The sequence below is a fragment of the Chelon labrosus genome (genome assembly GCF_963514085.1).
Source record: "Chelon labrosus genome assembly, chromosome: 1".
NCBI lineage: Eukaryota > Metazoa > Chordata > Actinopteri > Mugiliformes > Mugilidae > Chelon > Chelon labrosus.
The window spans coordinates 3109240-3133221 of NC_140337.1; the positions used below are offsets into that span (position 1 = coordinate 3109240).

Genomic DNA, 23982 nt, shown 5'->3' on the forward strand with positions numbered 1-23982 from the left:
AGACCTGGTTGAAATAGCAGTTCCAGATTTTTTTGTTTTTTGTTTTTCAGTTTCCCCCGGCTGTTTAAATATGTCTGAAAAATTCACTCGAGATTCTTTTATGGCCAGTGGCTGAAATCTGTTTGGATCATTCATTGGTGTAACACTTTATTAAAGGAGGCTTCACTGCGAGATGAATGAAATATACTACTTTCTCAAAGTTTAAAATGAAGTTTAAATGTCAGCATTGGGTATTTAGATATCAGCATCTGGAAAAGATACCAACTGCATCGACATGCCTAAGCTGTGTGAACCTGGCACAGGAGTGTACACAGTCCATCAATATCTGGTTGGAGGGTTGGGGGAAAACAAACTGCTCAGACCCTCAGTGAGAGAAGACACGGTGCAGGTATTTTGCAATAATAAATGACATCATATTTTTATTTGAATATTGAATCAAAATTACCGGACACAGTTCCAGTGTTTGTGTTAACGTAACATGGATCATTCACAGTGGCAGCCGTACAATGGTGTGTCGCAGAATGACATATTTCCCTCAGGAGTTGGTGGTGACCAAAATGGAAGATTATCTGAGTCACTCGGTTTCCAAAGTATTTCTGGCTCTGCTGGATGTGTTCAGTTGTTTTCTTGCAAATTTACGATGGAAAAATATTTTAACATTGTGTTTACAGTACATTGTTCTGTCCCTAAGTGGCCGTAAAGAACTGAACGCCTCATTTAATATTTGGTTAAAGCTTCAAAATGCTCTTGAGCGTGTTTCCCGAAACTTTAACTATAAAGGTCATGTGACAGTTGTACACAGCTGTTTATGCTGGTTAGCTTTATCTCTTGTAATCTTTTAAAATTGAAGAGCTTATGTAATAGTTTAACCTCATACAATAATGAGCCAATGAGATGTGTTTTTTCAGAAAGTATTATAAAATTAAAGTCCTCCCCAGCTCCATGAAAAATGTTTCGTATAATGATATATGGTGTTATTTTAGAATTTACTGTTCAGAGTTTATATGCTTAGTTGGGTGTACCTTCCACCAAGAAGGCTAAAGAGATTAAGTATCTCCGCCATTTATTTCCAACTATAGTCTGTACACATACACCCTCCTACTATACATCCTCTGCGTGTCATCCCGTTTCTTCCCTTTTCTGTCTCCTCCCTCCACAAAGTTTCTGGCAGCCAAACTCCTGACAACACAACAAGCATTTCTCCAGATGTGTGCGCGCGTCTCCTCAGACGCCACAGCTGTCCACCCAGCCCTGCAGCTCATCTATGTGCAGTGTGGATGTTTGTGTGAGTGTGTCAGTCAGTTAGCGTCCCGTGGTAAGAAAACATAATGGTGATCAGCAGTGGGAGTTAAAAGTTCAGACTAAGCATTCCATGACATATTATGTATCAGAGCTAAGGGACTATCCTGCACTTCTGCCAAGTCAGTGTGTGTGTGTGTGTGTGTGTGTGTGTATGTACAGTGTGCGGTGTGCTGTTTACGCTCGAATGTGGCTCAAATTAACATCAAAGTTTTGCAACATTCAACTCCAGAAATCTCTGAAAACAGGATTGTTTTAAAATTGTAGGGTTTTTCCATAGCTACTTTCACCTCTTAAAGTGTAATTTTTTTACAAATATTTAAGTGAAAGGTGCCAGTATATCACGTCAAATATGTTGGAGCTAGCTTTGGAAATCCCCATCGAGCCTCTCCGGTGTCAGATTAGGGACGCCTCCGTTTCTGTAACTGTCTCAAACTGACAGTCAGTCGTCAGAAGGTATTCGCCAGCTGTGTAGAGGTGAGAAAGCAGACAGGTTTTGACTTGCTTGAGCATTTTGTCCATTTATTGGAAGGCTGTACTCATGCCCTTTGAGCCCAAAGCTAACGCTAACATGCTAAAGGCACACAGTGACAATGCAAACATGCTGATGGTAAATAGGTTTTGTTCACCGTATTCTTCACGGCCATCACAACCAAACATTGCCTTCTCTTTGTCGTGAACGGGTCCAGGGTGGCAGGAGAATGGTGCAGTCAACAAAGAATGCTCCGGCAAAAATAGAAAAAGATGAACGTGGTTCTTTGGCTATAATATGGCATTGTTCGGACTTTGTTTGTCGTTCAAATACAAAATGAGTACTTTCTCCTTTAATGGCATTTTCTTAAGCCCTGTCTACATATATAGCAATTCACTTGTTTCCAATCGCCATGTTAGCTGAGAGTTGGACACTAGTCAATCTTCCTGGCTCTGGTTACCTAGGTAGCCCCTTGTACATTTCCCACTCCAAAGTTTAGTGTATGGGCAGTGCTAGCCTATGCTTCAACAGTGACACTGCACACAGTCTTCTCTTAGGTTACAGGTAGGCCTAGGGTCATTTTATATGCATTATGGATTCCCAAGAACAATATCTTCTTGTCATTATCACAATTAATTTAAAAAGAAAATACCATTAATAAAGCCACCTCTACACTTGGGGTTACCTGATGCTCAAAGCCTGCTATCAGTATGGGGTGAATCTAGTGTCTTGGATGGGTGATTCCCTGCAATAAGTGTTTTGGGACTTATTGCTCCATATGTCAGTCAAATTTATCACCCGCTGGTCATGGTCAATTGCGTCCCCTAGGGTTGAGATTAGTTCATCTTGGTACCTTCCACTGTTGTTTTGCTTGTCATCATTACACGTTGCTAAATTTCATTTAGATTCTACAATCTCTTGTCGCTGCTAGTTTCTTCCCATGTGTGTGCCTCTAGAGGATATGTTAGAAATGGGTGTGCAGTGTTTAGGATCTGAGAACCCTTCAACTCAATATTGAATTTAGATGGGATTGTTTTTATTTTTGTCTCAGCAGTACCAGAAGTTGCGTGCAACCACTGCAACCCTCGGTTTTTATGGTTAGTCCAACAGTCCCACCTGGGATCACAGCTGCTTTTGACCACATCGGCCACAGGATCCTTTTGACTCGTTTGGAGTGCTGTGTGGGCATTGAAGGGGCTGCTCTGGTGTAGTTCAGGTCCTACCTGTGCGACAGGAGTGTCTCTGTCAGCATTTCTTCCTCTGAACCTCTCCCTTGTGGAATCCCCCAGGGTTCTATTCTTGAGCCGATTTTATTTTCCCTGTGCATGCTCCCCTTAATCCACATTCTTAGGAAGTACGGCATCTCGTTCTCGATAAACAACTTTACCTGCTGTTTAAACGGAATGGTGAACTCCCTAAAACCACTCCTGGACTGTCACCAGGAATATGAGAACATAAAGATTGTCTGGCCTTAAAATTTAAAAATTTAAAAAGTAAAACTAAGGTTATGATGTTTGGACCTAGCCTGCTAGGCTCATCATTCTGACCTGAGTTGCCTCCACCCATATGAAAAACCCTCTGTTAAAAACCTGGGTGTGATTATGGACCGTGATTTTAAACTGGAGAAACAGATCAATTCAGTGGTCATGTCCATTTTTTTTTTTCCAGCTGAGGCTTTTATCCAAAGCCAAGTCTTTCATTATTTTTTTTAAGTTTTTGAAAGGGTCATGTTCCATTTTCTCCCCATTTTTCATCTCATCTCGTCTTGACTACTGTAATGCCCTCTGTACTGATGTTAACCAGGCCTCTCTGTCACGCCTGCAATTGGTGTAGTATGCTGCAAACAAGAACACGTCTCTCCCATCCTAGCCTCTTCACTGGCTCCCAGTATGTTTTAGAATTGATTAAAAATCACTAAAAGGTCTGGCTCCTACGTATCTGATCTGATCTGATCTGATCTGATCTGTGATCTGTGAACCACATGTCCCATTAAGGTCACTCTGGTCTGCTGACCACGGTCTTCTGGTGGTCCCTATAACAAGGCTGAAGCCAGGGGAGATAGTTTTTTATCAGCTACAGCCCCCATACTTTCTAATATTCTTACTTTTTATATTCTTACATTTTAACCTAGTACTTTTATTTCTTTTTACCTCTTAATTTCTTGACTACTCTTTTCAGCCCTTTGGTCAGCATCTGTTGTTTTTAAATGTCCTTTATAAATAAACTGACATTAACGCTACATGTTTGATCCCTTGACGCAGAGTGTCGCGAATTCGCAACGCACTGCTTCCGCTCAGACTGCAGCCGAAATAACCTGTGTAATACTCCGATGTCAGTTTGTGCACATTCAATACATACCTAGGAACCCTTTGCAAGCACTAGTTTCTCGTAGGACCAGTCGGAGTTCAAAGCACAAACACAAATAATTCATTTTTTAATGTAATTGTAAATCAAATGAGGCGTCAAGGGGTTAAATTATATCAAGGTGTCGAGGTGTGGCTGCTTTCCGGGGCAGGTGGGTGATGTCATCAGACACTGCCAAGATGGCGATGACCTGAGACACCACACAAAGTATCAAAATCATTCTTCAGGAATCCTCTGGGTTTGCACATTTCTGTGTCCACGCACGCAGGCAAATGTAATAAAGCAAATAACCCCCCCCCCAAAAAAAAAAAACTGCTGTTTTTTTTTTGTTTTTTTTTTACAGAAAATGTGATGACTAAGAAGAACAATAAAACTCTTCTTTCAAAACCGCTCGGTAAAAGTTCAGCAAAGCTCTTTTCCCTGTGAATTTGGCAGGGCTTTTATTTCTTTTGAGGATCACATCACTGTTTAGTTAAGAACCGTGTCTCCCTCTTCTTCCGGATCTGACCTCAACAAGTAAAGTGACTATGAAAAAGAGTGTTCTTCGAGCCAAAACGCAAATTCATCCCAAATGCCAAATTCAGTTCAGGCCAGGGGAGGAATGAATCACGCTGTGACAATAAAGATTGCGAGGCTGATTACAAAGAGAGAGCTAACCGAACAGATTCCCAGGATTAAACTCGATTACAAAGTGGTGTCATACGGGTTCACGTACAGTGCAGCTTTGTGTTTTGTCATAGACGCATGAGTTCACAATGGATTTAGTCTTTATTCTAAGCTTTGTGTTATGCGCACAGACAAATCACAGTTAAAACTTCCACAAATTCACATTCTAATATATAACATATAGTTTTTCCTTAATGGAAAGTTGAATCAACTCCAGTTGTTACGCACCCAAATATCATAACCTTGCTGACCTCATGATGTAAACACGCATAAAGCTTTCTCCTGTGCTGCCATCTAAAGGACATAAACAGTTATTGCAGTTGGGTCACATAAAAAGTATTTTTATATTCATAAATAAATATCTAAAATAATTATATAAACATGAAGAAACACATTCATAAAGAAGACTACGAAAATAATTTCCAAACAACAGACCAGTCTCATTGCAGTAAACCACATCAGTTTGGAGGATGTGAACCCATTGATCACATTAAACAGCTAGACCAGTGTTTTAGCTTTATCAAGGGAGGAGGTGATGATGGTGCCAGCCAGTTGGTGAGCAAGTAGATGAAGATCACTATGGTCTGCTATCTGCTCTCTGTTTTTATTACTTAAAACCCAGTCTATGATTTCGCATGACAGAGCCTCTGCAAAAGCCTCAGTACTGGCTCCATGCTGAGGTCCTTCTTCAAATTTGTCCCTCGCCAAACCATCTGTGGACAGCGAATGCATCAGATGCTCCATTAAGTCCACCTGGGGGTCGTTGGCGGCCCCGTCCGAGTTGTCCTCTTTGTCCTTTGGAGTTGGCGGAGGAGGCGAGGGCAGGAAAACCTGCGCCAGGCCTCCTTTCAGCTTTCGGGCAAAGCTGTGCCTGCTCCTCTCGAGCTCAGGGAGGAGAGGGGTGGTTGGAGGGGCATCGGGGTAGTCGAGGGATCCCACTAAGGGAAGCCCTGACTGGGACAGAGGAGGGTGGAAGAGGTCGGTGTCTCTTGAAGTCTGGCATTCTTTAACTGGATGCACCCGCGCGTCCAGTGAATCTTTCTCTTTTCCAGATTTGCCCACAAAAGACCCCTCAAAATGATCATCAGCGTTTTGACCTCCACACACTTCCCTCAGAGCAATCCCAATCACTGCTGACGCTAGCTCTTCAGCTAACATCTCCTGGTCTTGATTAGAAGTGGAACCCTCCAGTTCCAGCAGTTCCATTTGGCTTATTAGTGACTGGATTATGTTCTCTGACATGTTATGGGCAAATTCCTCAAGAACCTCAGTGTTTAGGACGCTTCTCTTGAGGCCTTCAGCAGTGCCAAGGTTTTCTGGACTGGGCTCTGGCATCCTTGAATCTGCACTTACCGCCTGCATTGGATCCTGTGAGGACAAATGCAATGGTAAAAGTGAAAGGAATACTGTTTTTGCAACGAGAATATTGTCAAAGCGAGCATAGAGAATAGCTACAATGGCTTGAAATCCTGCCTTCTTCATTTTCATATTTTTATTTGAATAAAGCCTGCCAACATGTTCAGCTAAAGCCAAGCACGACATACATGGTCCCTTAAATGGTGCACCTTATCCCTTTGGGTCTTGGCTCCACAAATATTTCTAAATTCCTTGTCTGTTTCAGATTAGTGACAAAATAGATAAGGTACAAAGTTATTACCACACTTATAATGTAAAAATAGATGGACAGAAAGAACAGAAAGAACAGAAAGAACAGAAAGTCCCCTCTGCAGGCTGAGATGGAAAGTAAGATTGAGGCCTCAACCACAGCGTGTCACCATTTGAATCCGTAGGCCAGACAGGATGTGACAAGCAGGAAATTCGGTTTGTGTATTAGATTAGCACACACACACACACATACAAAAAAACCCATCTGTAGCTGATGCAGAAAGAGTTTTGTCTGATCATTTTAATGTCATGTTAGCGAAACAGAAACGGAGGAAGGCAAATGTTACATGAAAAGCGTGTTGTTGAGACATCTGAACCTATTTCAACACAAAGGAAAACTGCTTTGACACGCGAGTATTCAAAAGGGTCGTTGTTTCTCAAGGCTTGGTTCAGCAAACAAATGGATGTGTTGGTTTTCACATCCAGTGAGTGTGTCTGCAAGTGGTTTATTCAAATGAGAAAACATGGAAACTCTCCCCATGGTCACACTCAGTTTCATAAATAGTCTGGACAATTTTATTCAAGGTTTTTCCACAAAATATAGCTTTGTTCTTGTAAGTACAGAAAGCTTTCTTCTACATATTGCCGAGTCCGACCTGGTTTATAAAAACTATTCAAATTTGAACTGAAGCCAACCAATAGTTCTAGGTCACAAAATACTAAATGATTTTAAAATAACTCTGTACTTAAATAAAAAAAAAAATGAGCAAAATGTTAAGCTTCAAAAACTCAAACGCTTACCCTTAGTTAGCAGACGTTGGCTAGCTATGTAAAAAGTTAGCAACGTCTGCTGTCAGAATCGCTTTGACATACTAGCACACAAAATGAAAGGCTAGCCCTTTAAGATTTTAGAATAACTATGGAATTAGACTGAAAAAAATTGTTTTCAACAGAATGTTAAGCCTAAAAATGTAAACATTTAGCATTAAATAGCAGACGTTGGCTAGCTTTATAGTAAATAAGCACTTCAGTTGCTATCAGTGCAGCTTTCTAACTAAGCCATTAATGCCTTCAAATAGTTTCAGTCAAACTAATGGAAATTATTCCTTTTGTGTGTATATATATATATATATTTCTTTATTGTGTGTTAATGTGTATGTGTATTCTAACCACAACAACAGATTCCTCATATGTGCAAACATATGTGGCAATAAAGAGAATTCTGATTCTGATTCTAATTGCTGGTTAAGTTAAACTTGTGTGAAATTACCAGATGACAGAAGCAGTAGTGGTGAGAATGTAAAGTGAAACTGAACTTAGCGTCTGTAACAGCTTCCTTATCTCCTTTGGTTGCTCTTCTAAAGTTGCTGTTTTCCTGTAGTTTCTGTGAACTGCAAAATGAACATTTATACGGCCATCTAGGTTGGATGGTTTGTTTTATGGAAATGTATAAAATTCGTGTCAAATCAAATAAACAGTATTTTTGTTAGATGTAGCTGACTCCATCAGTATTTGTGTTCCCGAACACACACATACACACTCTCTTCGCTCCGTCATGCTGACAAATTGAATGATGCTCTGAGCAACACCAGAGGCATTAGCCCCACCAAATAATTTAATTCTACTGGCATCCATATTTCAAACATTATATGGTGTGTCAAATCCTGGTATTAATCATTCACTTGAACACAGCCTGGGCTTTGGAATGGACAGCACCCAAAGAGGACAAGATAGAAAATGAAGCGCAGATGTGGAACAAATTACAGCTAAAACAAAGAATGTTTTTTCTTGGCAATATGACTTGGACATCCTGATGGGCAGTGCAACGTTCACGAGCTGAAGATGAGTCCTAGGTTTTCCTACGTTACACAACTCTGTCCAAACAAAGTGTCAGTTGGCAGGTGCTACATTCATCACACTAACACACCTCACTTACTGTTCCTTCTCCCCTAAACTTCTGGCATAAGTTGCATAACGGTCTAATGACGCATCAGTTGACCTTTTATACAGACTTTGCCTTGCCTTCTGCGAGGGTGTATTTAAGGTCTTTCAGACAAATTGGCGAAAATCTTTTCATATTGTATCATCTTTTGTTTTCTATATTGTAAAAGATTAGTTAACCTTTGCTTGCTCAAGGAAAAACTTGATTTACAAAAGCAGTTAAAAGAAATATTATGAAGATCTCCTGAGCTAAAAAAAGGCAGCAAATAAACTTGCTGGGTGCGATTTATGAACTATAGCAGATTAAAAGGTCAATTTCTGATTTATAGCGATAACCTGAAGCAGCGCAGAAGGAATCTCGAAGGCCACATGGAAGAGACGAAAGCCAAAAGTTATGTAAACGCAACCCAAAATATGAAAGCGAGACAGAGGTAACATGAGGCGGCCCAACCTGCCTGCATAGAGACCAACTTACCAGCTTGTAAGAGGGCGACCGGTGGCGCTTTAGTGTCTCCTGTGTAAATGAGGTTAGGCGGAAATGGTTAGACAAGTTCACAAGCTGTACTCACTTCCTCTTTGAGTGTGTGAAAGAGAGAGAGAGAGAGAGAGGGACAGACGTTGAGAGACAAAGACATCTTTCAGAAATTTGCCTCACTGACATGAGGAAATGGCAACTGCAACACACTTTCATTTATAGCATGGTGCACAGCAGCAGCCATGCCATTACAGTGGCAATGGACGTATTCACAGCCTTTATGTAACTTAAATTATTTAAAGTAGTATTAAAAGCATTGAAGTAGTTCTATGTCTTTAAACGATAGGGTCTATCGCAGCCACCGCACTTGGCAGGAGTTACGTCCTGCTCCCTATTTGGGGTAGCTGGCGTAGGAGTCGCTCCCCTCAGACGTCCTCAACTGTGGGCAGAGCTGCATGATTCAGGCCTGATGACTTCACTGGGTTTTCAAGTGGGCACCCCACTTCACCGGTGTTTCGTCAACTAGCCCACTACACCTCACTGGGGCTCGACAGCAGAACCAGCGTCCTGGAACTGCTCCCTCGGCCATTCAGGACTTCACCACTCAGCTCTGACCCCCACCCTCTCTGCCAGCCTGGTTTAGCCACCGCTCGTTCCTCTTTAGCCACAGCCATCTAGATGCTGTCTCAGCCTGCTTTGAAATGTTGTTCACCAGGTTCTTGCGTGTTGCCCCTTCCACCCCAAGCGTCCCCAATGCTCTCCAAAGTGACTGTCCCGGGAACCCCCTGCAACCCACCTCCACCGGTAAATTCCAGGCTCTCCAACCCCTCTGCTGGCTCTCAGAGATGAGGGACTGATACTTCCCCAGCTTGCGTTCATGTGCCTCCTCAATCCTTTCCTCCCAGGTTTCATTGAAGTAGTTCTATAATCTGAGTAATTGTTGTTTTCAAAAAGTCTGACAATCTTTTACATTATTCTATCATCAGATCACCTATGATCTGATTATATTTTGAACATAGAATGAGTTTGTGAACAGCAGGAGATGTGAAAACAGTTGGAGGCGTGCAGCTCTTCATCTAACAGCTCACTATAGTTGCTCTTTCTTGTTCCATTACTCCTTGAAATAGACTTGCTGTCAGGAAATGGCTTGAACGCTAATCTTATAGAACAGTACACATTTTTTTGTAGACGTCATGACCCTGCTCAAGAGAAACACACCAGTATACTGGTAGAATAATAGTTTATTTTATATCATCAAATTAAACTGAGGTAACATGCAAAATTAAAGTTTAACATATGGAATGTAGCCGGTAGTAACATCAGTGGTGTATGATGTGCATGAAGGATGTGTGTCCAAATGTTTGCCGGTACTAAGGAACTCAAAACCTAAAAAAACGGAACCAAACCATAGACTGTATATAAATATGGACACTATGTCCCCACTTTCTCACATTGAACAAACTGATGCTATACTTTCCCGGGAATACAGGCAGCGCCTGCTGACTCACTTCTGACGCAGACTCACTGCTATTTTAGTTTAATTAATACTGCGCTCTGCTCTACCTCCACCAGTTAAAACGAAATGCCAGATTATACACTATACTTATTTATTTATTTTTTCCTACTCTCACAGTCCTATGGGCAACTTGTAGTCATCATGACATCACATCCTGTTTCTATAGCTTCAAATAACCAACTAAAACGAAAAATGGACACTTAAACATGTATCGGTATTATATTAACGACCTAAAATGACAGAAACTATCCTTGAAAAAACATTATTTGACACGTACTTTAGTGTTTTAGTTTGTCTCAAGTCCCACCCACTAACATGGAGGGGGTGGAGCTTATGACCTATACTGCAGACACACACCAGGGGGAGCTCAACTCGCTGTTCACTTTTGAGGAGCTGTTCCGCCATTCATCTTTATTCACAGTCTATGAACCAAACCAGAACTTGAAGCTCCTGGGGAGAGGTCACCTCCGTTAATGTGAAGCTGCAGCAGTAGTGATATGTGTAGTAAAAGCTATATCTTAACCCACTGATGATGAATTAGCATTTTGCTTTTGTATCTGCATACACATATTGTATTACTTGTAACTTAACGCAGCATTTTAATCAGGTCAGACACCCAGTTCATAATATGCAAATGAAGACTGGAATACTTCATACAGTGTGGCATAGGCTCAGTCACCATTGTGTTAGCTCATTTAGCGATAGATATTGACATTTATTTACATGGAAATCTGCAAATTTGCCACTTTAAAGTATTAAAACAGAAGTAATCGAAATAGAAAAGTAATTATGTGAAAATGAATAACAACTAAAAGGTAAAACAGCAAATTCTAATGTTTGAGAGGCAGAAAAGAATTACTAATATAATCCTAAATCTAGTTCAAATTAGTCATTTGACTACCCGATTAATACATTAATCGTTTGATCTTTTTTTATATGTTATGTTGTCTAGTTAAAAAGATCATGTTTTACAGTCTATTCACATGTTTGATTGCCTGTATCATATAAGTACGAATAGAAAACATAAGAGAATACCTTCAAGGACATAAGTACTTCAGTTAGTATGTTCCATCATTGGAGTATTCAGCCAAATTTGGATATGTTTTTGTTTTTAAAATATTACCTCATTGATCCTGAATTTGATACCAAACCCCACCCGCTTGATTTCTTAGCAGCCTCAACCAATATACTGAGACTTATAAAACTCCCCTCCCGCCCAGCTCTGATAGAGACACAAGCAATCTGGAAGAATGACGCTCTCGTATGAAGGCTTTTTGTCTCGGATGAGGAAATCGGGGGAGGGGAGGGGAAATAAAAGCAGCGTTGTGAGATGATATCTCTCAGTGGACTTCATTAGACGCCAGATTGCACCGCGTGAACTGCAGGCTTCGAAGCTGATTCATAGAATCCTGCTCAGATAAAGTGGACATGGGGCGAATGTTGAAACGGACGAGGCCAGGGGAGTCGTTCGGTGCTCTATGTTGATTCTGTTGGAGTCAAACAAAAACCGAGGAATGTTTGTTCTGGTTGGAGGCTAATGATATTGAGTCCAGAGAGAGGTGATGATACTAACAGAGGGTGTATTCAGAGTTTCAGGTGGACACCACCCACAGATGTCCTGAATTAAGACCTAAACTCCCCTCCTATCATTTAGAGCCGAAGAAGCTACTTGGATGAAACATACTGAAGAAAACTCATTAAACAATGTATTTTCTGGATCTTTACATATTCCCTGTTGTATCCCATAAATACGGGCAATCTGATCCAATCATGCACAACATTATAACCACCTTCCTACTATTGTGGAGGTCTCCCTTGTGCCTCCAAAACAGTTACTCATCAGAGAATGGACATGGGCCTTCTGAGGGTGTCCTGTGGTGTCTGGAAACAGAATGTTGTTAGTGGGAGCCGTTGGGTCCTATGGGTTGAGGGGAGGGGCCTCTGTGGATCATCACACAGACACTTGATCAGTTTTGGATCTAGTGAATTTGGAGGCCAGGTCAACACCTTGTGCTGTTCTTCATGTGTTTTGAGTTTTTCCTTAAGCATTTTTGTGTGTGTGACTGTGTCATGCTGCATCCTGCTGGGGATGGCTGCTGCCATCAAGGAGTGTCATTGCTATGGGGTGGGGGTGCCTGGTCTGGTCGAGGTGGGTGCTATATGTGACATCCAGGTCCAAAAGTTTCCCAGCGGAACATTGTATTGTCACGAGATGGTCAATGCTATTTACTTCTCCTTTCAGTGGTTTTAATGTGTATAGTATGCATGGAAAATTGTGAATGGAATTGACAGGATGTGTGTGATCGTGTGCGCCGAGTCTATAAAATCTGTGTCACATGTATCTGTGTTTTGTTTACGTCTGGGCGGAAATAATCCCCAACAGTTAAGACTAAACGCTAAAACTAGACGCTAAAATGAAAACATCAATAAAATCCCCGACGCCCCAGACGTGCCAGTCAGTTTAAAATAGACCCTCCTCCGGGGTTCGCCGGTTTATGGTCAGCACACACATTAAGGTGGGCGGAGTTATTTTTTTAAACTTATAATTAAGAACTGAATTTTGCCGAACAAAATATCTCACTTGCCTTATTATAAAACATATAATTATTAACATATGATAATAATGTTTTTGCAGAGATATTCGGTTATTTTAAAGCTTCTCTTTTCGTCGGCATTATGAACCGCGTCTTTCAGTCGGGCGGAGCCGCTACTTTAAAACCAACGCTCTTCAGAAACGGCATCCCTAGCGACTTCCTGATTGGTCCGCGCAGCTCAAATTTCAGCCAATGGTAGGACGGCGCAGCAGATTTGGATCCGCAGTTGAAATACATTTGTTTGAGCTCTCGTCTGCAAAGCAACACGGCAAAACCTGGATTATTTACTGCGACAACAGCCGGCTTGACCCTTTCCTATATGAAATTTAGGTTGAAAAACAAAGAATAATACACTAAGGTAAGATTAAACGTTAAATTAAGCGATTGTAGACTCGGTTTCCGGTTGGAAACCACCGCCGTATTAGGTGGAATACTAGCTTGAATGCTGCGTTTCCATAATATGTTATACGCAGCTACTTTAACCAAAGAAGCTAAATATCATGTATTTTAGCGTGTTTTGTTTTTAAAATGAACCCGTCATTTTTTTTTTTCTAACCGCGCACAGTCAAGGAGCCAGCCATGCCTTTCACGAGGGGGAAGAAAAGCTCAACAACAGCAGGGAGCAAGATACCTAAGCTGAATGCAACTGAGAACCAGGTAAAAATAAAATAAATGTGTGCGTTTTACTCTGCTAGCCAGCTTGCTAGCACTGTTGTAAACAAAGCAGGCAGTGCAGCAGCTGGACTTTATACGGTCACAGATTCATGATAAATCCCTGCAACGCAAAGCAGTCCTTTGTTTTTGCGCTTTTAATAATACGTGCACGTGATCTGTGAGTGAGAAGGTGTGTTTCCTGTGCTGCAGGAGGAAGGCCCACAGGTGAAGAGGTCCTCCTCTCCTCCCCATGGGGCTCCCAAGAAGAGGACAGCCTTCATCGACATCACCAATGTAAGTCCCTCTGCGGTTGAGCTGTAGCTAAAGCACAAAGGTACCTAGATTTGTTGAAGGTGCTTCATCCAAGCAGTGTCTTTAGGTATAAATGACAGGGGGAAGTTTAGGTTTTTATTAGGAACATCTGCGGGAGGTGTCCACCGGAATCTCAAAACTACAATCTGTTAAAAACTCAACACTCCCCTGGATTTGAGTTTGATTTGGTCCTGTTTTTCCCCACCCACAGTTTTGGCTCTCTGAAAACCAGAATTTAAGGGATCTGATATCTTGGAGACAGGCTGTGTTGTAAGTGGCGTCGAAGTCCCCCGGCCCCCTCCCATTTTTATGTAGATGGCCTCTTTCACTCTGGCGCAAATGTGGATGTGGTCCTCAGTAGTGTCATTTGTTTATCAGCAGGACTCCTGATGTGAAGAACTTTTAGTTTAGAAAACATCTATGTGTGGTGCCCACCTGAAACCCACATGACTAGGGTCTGTTAACAACCCCCTCCCCATCTGTAATTGGAGGAGTTTGTTTCTATCTTGTTTTTGCTCACTCCCTATTAGTGGTTCTCAAACTACAACTGAATGCTCAGAAACTCCAGACTTAAGTTATTAATGAGGAAAAAGCAGCTGGACTGCGTTGCAAGTGGCTGATGAGTGGTATGTCAGTCCACTTCTTCCATTTTTATGTAGCTTCTTTTAATCCACTTTCAAGCCCCCTGCGTTCTCTGGCTACAATGTAGATGTTTTTGTCTGAAAAGAGTGTCCTTTGTCCTACAGGAGTAGATGGACTGAGAGTCCTGACCTTGAGTCTTGAGTTGTGGACATATTTTTACTAGGAGCATCTGTTTGTGGTGCCCACTCGAAAGTCACATGACAAGGGTCTGTTGACAACCCAGTACTTGTTCTGATTGACCTGATAGAGCCCTCTTTTTCCACAAGATCCTTATTAATAGCACGGCAACAGCTAGAAACAAGTACGCAAACTTTGGAGTTGCGTTCTTGGTTGTTTTGACTCGAAAAGTGCAACTCCAACGTAGAGGGATGGGAAGTTGCAGTCCGGTCATTACATAAACTGGGACATCGGTGTACTTGATGGCAACCTTGAAATACTTTCTGGGATACCTAGAACAGTGTATTGCAACTGCTGTGCAGCGGCACACTAGTGTGCCATGAGAGATCGTCAGGCGTGCCGTGGGAAATTATCCAAATTCACCTAATTGGTCTAAAAACATTTTTTGAAAATGAATGAATTATTATCTGCAAATAATATGCCATTGTCAAGTGTCTGTGTATATATATATATCTGTGGACCAATAGGCCGAGAGCTGTGTTGATCCAAACAGGCCCAGGTTTCACACTGAATGAGCACAAATATGAAAGATCATAAGACTTTTTTCTTTGTTTTTATTTGATTCCTAGTCAAGACACTCTGACAAGAATGACTTTATATTGTTAATATAGGCTACAGAGTTTCATTTTTTTTTAACATTTTCGGTTGGTGGTGTGCCTTGCGATTTCTTTTCAGTGAAATAAAAATTTACCTTGGCTCAAAAAAGGTTGAAAAACACTGACCTAGACATTGCATTCCACACAAGTTACCTCCTGATGTGGCCTCAGTAAATAGGGTGCTGCAAGAACACATCCAGGCGTTTGGGCTGTACTGTATCGGGTGCAAGCTTTGAATTGGAACAGTACTTTGAACGAGTGATGATGGTTCCATAAGTTCACAAGGAGAACCACTAATAACGGAAATTGCCTAAACTCTTCAGTAGTCATTTAGAACTGAAAAAGCTACGTGGATGATCCGTGACCCGTCTTAACACAACTTCTGTTGCCTTTGTTTTTTGGTACAGTTCAAGTCCAGTTTTCCAGATTGTGATTTGGGAGACTGAGCACTCAGAGCCAAAATTATGTGACCGCTCCAGAAGAAATGGTTGCTTTCAAAGACGGAGATATTTTCTCTGCTGTACACAAGATGTTTTCTTCTATTCACTTAACGTGGCTGCCAAGATTTTTCAAGTCTGACTCTCTACGCAGTAGTTCTCTCAGCCTGAAAGTCCTCTCATTACCTGTATTAAAACGTCTCACTTTGTGTAGGCTTAATGGCGTCATGTTATTTGATGTCATGAAGATAGTTTGTGTGGTTACTTCCCATTGAGGGCAATTAAATGACAGATTTGTATCCCATTCCATCATCTTCATTGGAAAATTGGATGTCCTCCTTAAACCACTCATTAATTCATCCGTCTTTGGTTGTCCTTTGGGTGCGTTTTTCTTTTTAAATGCTGGTTATACTGTACTTGATTGTACTCCAGGTGAGAGTAGACCAAGGAACAATGTTTCAGCATCTCACTGCCGCTCCAATGGAAATACTTCTGAGCCACAAGACTCATTGACGGCCAGTTAACTTGTGCCTACCACTGCCCACCTTCTTCTTATTTTGTATTTGACTGTTGGCAACCCAACTTGGAGTGATTTTCCTTTGCTGCTTCCTACCTGCAAAACTAATGCTAATAGTAGTATTAGTGCCAGGATATCCCTAGCTCAGTTACTTTCACTGCTGTACGAAGGGCATGGCAGCCAACAAGATTGAGACGAGTCTCAATGAATGTTGAGTCTCCACGATGTGTTACTCTGTCTTAACTGCTCATTCGTCTTGACGACAGGCTGTGGATCTGTCAGATTGTTGGCCCAACAATGCTGGTAACTTCAAGTCAGTAAGTAGGATACTGTTTATGTCCAACACTTTGCTTGCTGTCACTGTGTGAGTGATGCCACAGTCTGAATTTAATGCCACTGAAAGATCATTTATTGCCTCATTCCAGCTTCAAAAGCACCTCCTCTCTGGTGTTGTAAAATCTGTTCTCGGATTTGTCGAGCTTTGCCGCCCACTCTGTCTAAATTATATTAATTCATGAGAGTCTCAGTCTGCTTCCATTTGAGGCATAAACCTAAAATGAGAAGCTCCAGTTGGCCTTTAGTTCATTTGTAATGCCTAATGTTATCCAGATGCTGAACGATTAATCTGGAAACATTTATTTTAAGTGCGTCAGCAACTTAATAAATAAAATGAACTATGTTTTGTTGTTTTTTTTTTATATACATCAAAGACCAACATTTCTTTCTGCAATCTAAAATGACAGTGTGTAATTTTTAAACGATTTAAGTATGAATGAGTAGTATTATGATATTAGAATAAAGAGAAAGATTCTTGTAACGCTTAATTTAGATATCATTATGCAGTTGGGCAGTCCAACAACCAGTCATTCATTTGGTTGTAAACAAATTCACAGTGCTCTGATGACATGTATGGGTACATCACTCTTACTCTTCTGTCCATCACCTCATGAAGCAATTCCAAACTATTTCTGTATTTGATGGCAACTTGGAGCAAAGATTTTCGACAGCCAGATTTTCTGCCCAATTCCTCAAGCTCGACTTCCACGTTTTAGACCGTTCAACAAATCATGGCCAAAGCATTCAAATACTTTTGTAATTGTTATTATAATACAACACCAGAAAGTAGGACCTTCAGCTTTCAGCTTCTCTGGTTTGGTTAAACAGACTACATGTTTTGTTTTTGTGCGTGTATAAAAGAAACACAATGCCGTAGGGGTTTTGTCTTCCCATTCTGGCTTCCATCTACGTGATTCAATGAATTAGTTGCAGGATAACACCTGGTTTACACAGTGACTTTAGCAAGAAAGCTATTGCGGGTGGTTGTTCAGTCTCTTCATTCTGATATTGACATTGTTGAGCAGGCCGCTGTCTGGTAACAGTGGAATGCCATCAGAATAATGCTTGGCACTATGTAGAGACGGTTACTTGAACGATAGGTCGTGAAACTGGTGTGCTTTTAAACCAAAACGACACATTTTCCTCTATAAGGGTTTTGAATTAATTTCTCTTTCTCGTATGAAAACACAACGGCTGATTTACAGAGCATGTGTGTGCACTGCAGGTTTTGGCTAATGAATTTTAATGCACAGCTTCACAGCATGAAATTTCATGTTGCACAGCTCCACTCTGCCACGGCACTTTTTTTTCTCTCTACAATGTTTTGACTTCCTCATCTTCATCAGTGATGTCTGGGGCCCTTTTCATTCCCCTTGTTTCCCAAAAGTTGAGGTGAATACTGATGTCCAAACAGGTCGTTTCTGTGCACCATTCTCCTGAAAAGTCTGAGAAAATCGAAATTTGAACATGTGGCGCACGATGTGTTTTGGTGTGAAGGGGTTACTGGGTTCCCAGTTGTTCTCCACTGTGGTGTGAATGTGTCCACTGTCAAGACAGTTTTTCACTGTTTCTGATTAAGAAAATCTAATCTAATTTGTTTGTTTCCAGGCTCATAAGGTTCAGATCAGCATTCCAGGGAGGAAGAAGGAGCTGGGAAAGAAGACGGGGAAGAAAGCCGACTCCACCTCGGTGTCTGTGAAGAATCAAACCAACCTGAAGAAGTAAATCTCTTTAAATATTTAAAGTGTTGTTTTTTATTTTCTTCCTCTGTGTTCTCCAGTTGGTAGCAGATGTCTCTAAACCTCTCTCTGCAGGTCGTCGTCTGTGAGCTCAGAGGGAACGACAGCCGAGAGAGAAAAGACGGCTGCAGAGGAGGAGAGGGAAGAGGGCTCGCGGAGGGATGAAGCAGCTGCTGCGGGAGAGCTGGAGGACGCAGCGCCCCCTGTTGTCTGTGAAGTGCCAGCTCACCTTCAGAAGCAACCTGTAAGGAATGTTCCCAAAGAAGCTCAGCAGATGTTGTTCTGGGTTTGTCTAAATTCAGTTTTTCCATCCAAATAGATCCCAGAGGAGTTTGACATCGACTCTGAGAACTCTGAGGACTGTTACATGTGTCCAGAGTACGCAAAGGAGATCTTTGACTACCTTAAATGTAGAGAGGTGAGCACAAACATTATCATTCCACAATGAGTTTTAACCATAGTTCTCAAAGAAACTAATTCTTGAACAAGGAGGTTCTTGAGGCGGCTTTAAGGACAAGTTGTGACTGTAAATGTCTTCTTTTTGTTTATTACAGGAGAAGTTTGTCCTCACTGACTACATGCTCAAGCAGACCAGCCTCAACCCAGAGATGAGGGCCATCCTGATCGACTGGCTGGTTGAAGTACAGGTGAGCTTTAGATTCAGTCTCGTTTGGAAACCTGAAGTTAAATTGCAACAAAAGCTACGCTGTATGTGTCTGTTGCCGTTAGTCCAGAATCTCTCCTGCTTTGTGCCAACATTATTGACCGACACACGGTTTTGCGCAGGAGAACTTTGAGCTGTACCACGAGACCCTCTACCTGGCTGTTAAGATGGCCGACCACTTCCTGTCCAAAACGGTCGTTCTCAGGGAGATGCTGCAGCTCGTCGGCTCCACCGCCATGCTCATCGCCTCCAAATTTGAGGTGAGGACACTTCACGAGACAAGATGTTTTCTAAAAATCTCAATTTGAGAATGATGCCAAAGGTCACTGGGTGTCCAATTTACTCTGCCATGGTTGCATAATGAATCTTAACCAACACTGTGCTTGTGTTACGTTCTGCCTTATTGCCCCTGAAGCATATCTCGCCTATTAGGTAGATCATCCCTCCACAAAAACACACCGGCCGCTCAGCTGCTCTGTACTGAATTTAACCTGACAGATTAAATGTATGTGACTCAAGCTTATTACATACTCTGAAAAAAAAGTTTGTTTTGGCCAAGTCATTTATACTTCACAAGACACTCAAGTGCAGGACTCCGGGGAAGTCCTCATAGCCCTCCCACTGCAGCATACATCACACGCGCTAAGCATTGTGGGAGATGAACGACGAGACGCACTTTCTTATCATTTTCAGATGCCACCCAGTCGTTTTGACGACCGTATCTGTCGGATCATGCCGTTCATTCAACATGCACCCACACAGTACGGTCACACTACGGATATTAGCATCTGGGAGCTCACAGAGTGGCCACGAGCATTTTAAATTTTCCGCATTAACTACGCCCACTTCCAATCACAGAATAGTAACCGGACACGACACGTGAAAAAAGTTCTATCAGCCTTCACCTAAATGACATTATAACGACTGTATAAAATCCTATGTTTGTACTCTTGATTTTTTAGACCACAGAGATTTACAATTCTTTTAAGAGAGTAGGTCAAACCCTGAGGAAACGACTCTAGATGTAATGTGAGCTAGCTTAACTTTTGATAAGAGCTAGCTCAGTTAAAATGATAAGTCAGCTGTTCACTATAAATTAGTTTTATTCACTGATGCTTCATTTAATGTTATATAAATTTGTCCATAGAAGGCCACGTCTCATCAGCATACTGTTTAGTATTCATGTACATGAACTACACAGGCTGCTGCTGTTTGTCTCTAAATCCAACATCTACGTTATTACAGTAATATGCTTTAAAGACAGACTGATAAAAAAAAAAACTGCTGGTTTTATTTTATGTGCAGACATTTTATACACTGCATAAACAGTTGTTAATAGTTAGGTTAGCATCATAGTAGATATTTATGGACTTATATTAAGACTTTACATTAAATCTTTCCCTGTCCCCAAGAAACACCCGGGTCTTTCAAAATCCTGTGGGAGAACACTGAGTTTTATTTGGTAAAAATGCTTTACAGAGCACAGTGAAGCAGAGCACAGACCTCTACAGGCTAGACAATGGCACCCTGACTGCCATTAAGTATTGGATAATATCCTTGGACCCATTGTTAGACCCTATGTTGGTGCAGAGAGTTCCTAGAGAATGAAGGAATTTCCTCCATTGACTGGCCCCCATACTCACTTGACCTAAATCCAACTGAACACATCTGGGACGTTATGTTTTGGGTCCATCCGACACCGCCAGGTTGCACCTCCGACTGTCCAGGAGGTCAGTAATGCCCTGGTCCAGATCTGGGAGGAGACACCCCAGGACACGTTCTTCTCATTAGGCGCATGACTTTAAACATGTGGGGGCCATACAAACTACTGAGTACTGAGTTGGTGCAAAGATTTCAGCAAAATTCTTTGAATCCAGCCATATGTAGGTTGATATTTGTCATTTCCATCAAACACTGTGGCGGTCCATATCAGTATAGATATTGCCATGATTTCTTTTCCCCCATTGAGATCTGATATGTTCATTAAATTTTTTTGAGCAGTGTATTTTTCACCCTCACATTCATTCATGTTCTCAATGATCCTGCAGGAGCGCAGCCCGCCTTGTGTCGACGACTTCTTGTACATTTGTGACGATGCTTACAAGAGAGAGGAGCTGATCTCCATGGAGGCCAACATCCTGCAGACGCTGTCGTTTGACATCAGCATCCCCATCCCATACCGGTTCCTCAGACGCTATGCCAAGGTGTGTGTGTGTGTGCGTAGTGTGAAGTGGATGTTTGAAACGTGCATCGCTGCATGTGAGCTCCGCCTTCATCCAGCGTGTGTTCTGCTCCGTCCTTCCCTGCAGTGTGTGAACGCCGGCATGGACACGCTGACTCTCGCTCGCTACTACTGTGAGATGAGTCTGATGGAGATGGACCTGGTGACGGAGAGAGGTTCTCTGCTCGCCTCGGCCTGCCTGCTGATGGCGCTGGTCAGCAAAGACCTGGGAGGCTGGGTAGGTCACCTCAAACACAAAAAAACCATTCATCTTACGTTAGCTTCAGGCCTGCTTCAAGCTTATTTAGATCAAGAAGTTGAAGAATCCTGGTTAACTTGCCACTAAATATCAAGATAAAAATGTTTATTGAAACATTTCCTCATATTTTAACATGAAATCTATGAATGAAGAAACAACGTTCAGCAAATTACACTATTCATTACAGAAGTTGCGATTTATTCAGAGTAGATCTAATTAGGAAAGGTGTTCCTTTAATGTGGATTCATGGTAGTTTGTATGAATTCACTTTAATGTGTTGATTAGGAAACACAGCTGTATTATTCATCTGCTAAATGTTGCTTACCCCCACTTAGAGTGTAACATCAATGTAAATTTGTCAGATCAGTTTTCTAGGTCTATACCATAGACTGTAAACAAATATAGATGGCAAAAGAAAGCAAGTAGAGCTCCCCCTGGTGGCTGGCTGCAGTATAGGTCATAAACTCCACCTCCTCCATGTTAGTGGATGGGACTTTGGCCAAATTGAAAATTGAATTGTAAATACACGTCAAATAATTTTCTTTCAAGGATGTTTCAGTCGTTTTAGGTAGTTCTAATGCTGATGCACTCTATTTTTCAGATAAGTTTAATTTTAGTTAGTTATTTGATGCTATAGAAATGCATCTTAAAGAGCCTCTGTTTCTTTTGTACATGAATCCATTAAAAGCTGTTTGCTTTCCTCAAGTCGCCTGGTCCACCGTTGGTACGGCCATGCCTAGCTCTCATTTGTTTGACTTGCGTGACTCATCTGTCCAGCCTGCAGCTGTCTACTGATAAATCCTCCTTTTCAATTTAAATGGTAAAGGTTATTGCATGTAAATCCAAGTTATCGTAGCAGCAGTATTTCAAGGGAAGGTGGGTGGCTTTACTTGGCGCCTGATTTGAGTCCAGAATCATCGCAATTTAGAAACATAATGCGATATGTTTCTGTAGCAGAGGCTGAGTAGTGAACGCCAGAGGATGAGTTTGTTGTGTTCTTGTAATGGTAAAGGGTTCCTTCATGTTCCATAGAATCCCATCCTGCAGTTCCACTCCGGCTATCAGACGTCAGATTTGGCGCCGGTGGTCAGGAAGCTCTACTCGATGCTTTCAGCTCCTGCCGATGAGAAACTGAAAGCCATCAGGAACAAATACTCTCACAAGTAAGTCTCATGACATCTCCAGAGCACAAATGAACCAGTGAACGTTCTGGGTATTTATAGATTCTTTGGTGTTTTTCAGGGTGTTCTTTGAAGTGGCGTCTTTGCCGTTGGTCAGCATGGATATTTTGGAGAAGGCCCTAGCCTCTCAGTGAGATCTTTCCATCAGTTGTGTATATAACCTGTAAATAATGTTTAATATTTATACATGTAGTCCAGTCTGTCTTTTATAGGGTATTGAAAATAAAACTTCAATTCCAATTTGTGGCAAAGAAGAGTTTTAAAGTGGGCATTTGTTATTAAGACTTTTAGTGTTGTGTTTAAATATACCCTTTGGCATTTAACTTTTTTATAAGAAGGTCCTTGAAGAAAATCTTAATTCATTAGTAGCTGTTAAGCCCAATGCAGAATTGTACATTTTAAGGTAAAGGTGGGGCAGAGAAGTTTGCACATGCTTACTTGTACTGACTAATTATGTACCCGCCCACGTGTTTTGAGTGTTCATATGTTGTTGCAGTCAGCAGCTATGCACGATTATTTTCATACGTTTTACAGAGTTTATCATGTTTATATTCTGTTTCTTTGTATAAAAGACAACCGGATGATCCTGTGCTGCTTTCAGAAGGCCGTCATGCGTACTCTTAAAATAAAGAAATGTTTTTTTATGTTCGATAAAATGTTTCTTTATTTGTGCAGGATGATGTTGTGCGTTACCGCCACTAGAGGTCAGTGGTGCACCATGTGCTCAGCTGTGTGGCCTGCGGAGGCTTACTGATTTTTCTAAAATATTTATAAATTAAAACACGACGCTGTCAGTTTTTCTGACGCAACTCACTAATTAATTTGCCACAGTTTTGACCTTGTGTTTGGAAGCGGGTATTTTCCTTTTGAAGAGCGCCCTCGTTTTAATTCATCACCGTTCAGGTCAGTGCATCTGACCGGTCGTGAGTCACGCCAGAAGGCATTGTTAGGAGGACAGCGGCGGGTTCACATGCCAACGAATCAAAAGCTTTATTCAGAAACCAAATCAACATGGGAACGAGGCTGCCTTGTTGGGCCGAGAGAGCTGAGCAGACTGGGACCTGCAGACCCAGCACATGTCCACATAAAGGCGTTCTCAATCACTTGTCAGGAAGCTACACATAAAGCAAAACAACCATCAGGACTGGGGCTGACATGCTGCAACAAGCATCTTAGAAGTTTGCATCCCCCAACCCAGACTACACCAGTAGTTCCTTCTTTTTTTTTTTTCCCCCTCCTCCCCCCAAAACTCTTCAGACGGTGATCATCATTTTAGCACTTGTCCTCGCCTCCTGCGATTTGGACCGATCGATAA

The 23982-nt window shown here is 41.7% G+C and overlaps 2 protein-coding genes across 3 annotated transcripts; one reads left to right on the forward strand and one right to left on the reverse strand.

The window, feature by feature from the left end:
- Window positions 1-4900: 4900 nt before the first annotated feature.
- Window positions 4901-9048, reverse strand: LOC311494041 (uncharacterized protein). Its single transcript, XM_084552883.1, has 2 exons — window positions 8823-9048; window positions 4901-6169 (listed from the first exon to the last, which is right to left on the reverse strand). The coding sequence occupies exon 2, from the start codon at window positions 6161-6163 to the stop codon at window positions 5300-5302; it is 864 nt and encodes a 287-aa protein (XP_084409009.1). The 5' UTR covers window positions 6164-6169; window positions 8823-9048; the 3' UTR covers window positions 4901-5299.
- A 4108-nt stretch (window positions 9049-13156) lies between these two features.
- On the forward strand, window positions 13157-23312 carry ccnb3 (cyclin B3). Of its 2 annotated transcripts, XM_084542874.1 has the most exons (13): window positions 13157-13290; window positions 13498-13589; window positions 13797-13880; window positions 16534-16584; window positions 18212-18324; window positions 18418-18586; window positions 18662-18760; window positions 18897-18989; window positions 19129-19266; window positions 21055-21210; window positions 21316-21465; window positions 22519-22649; window positions 22729-23312. In XM_084542874.1, the coding sequence occupies exons 2-13, from the start codon at window positions 13512-13514 to the stop codon at window positions 22799-22801; spliced, it is 1335 nt and encodes a 444-aa protein (XP_084399000.1). In that variant the 5' UTR covers window positions 13157-13290; window positions 13498-13511; the 3' UTR covers window positions 22802-23312. The 2 variants fall into 2 exon arrangements, with proteins under 2 accessions (XP_084399000.1, XP_084399001.1); XM_084542875.1 differs by lacking the exon at window positions 16534-16584.
- Window positions 23313-23982: the final 670 nt, after the last annotated feature.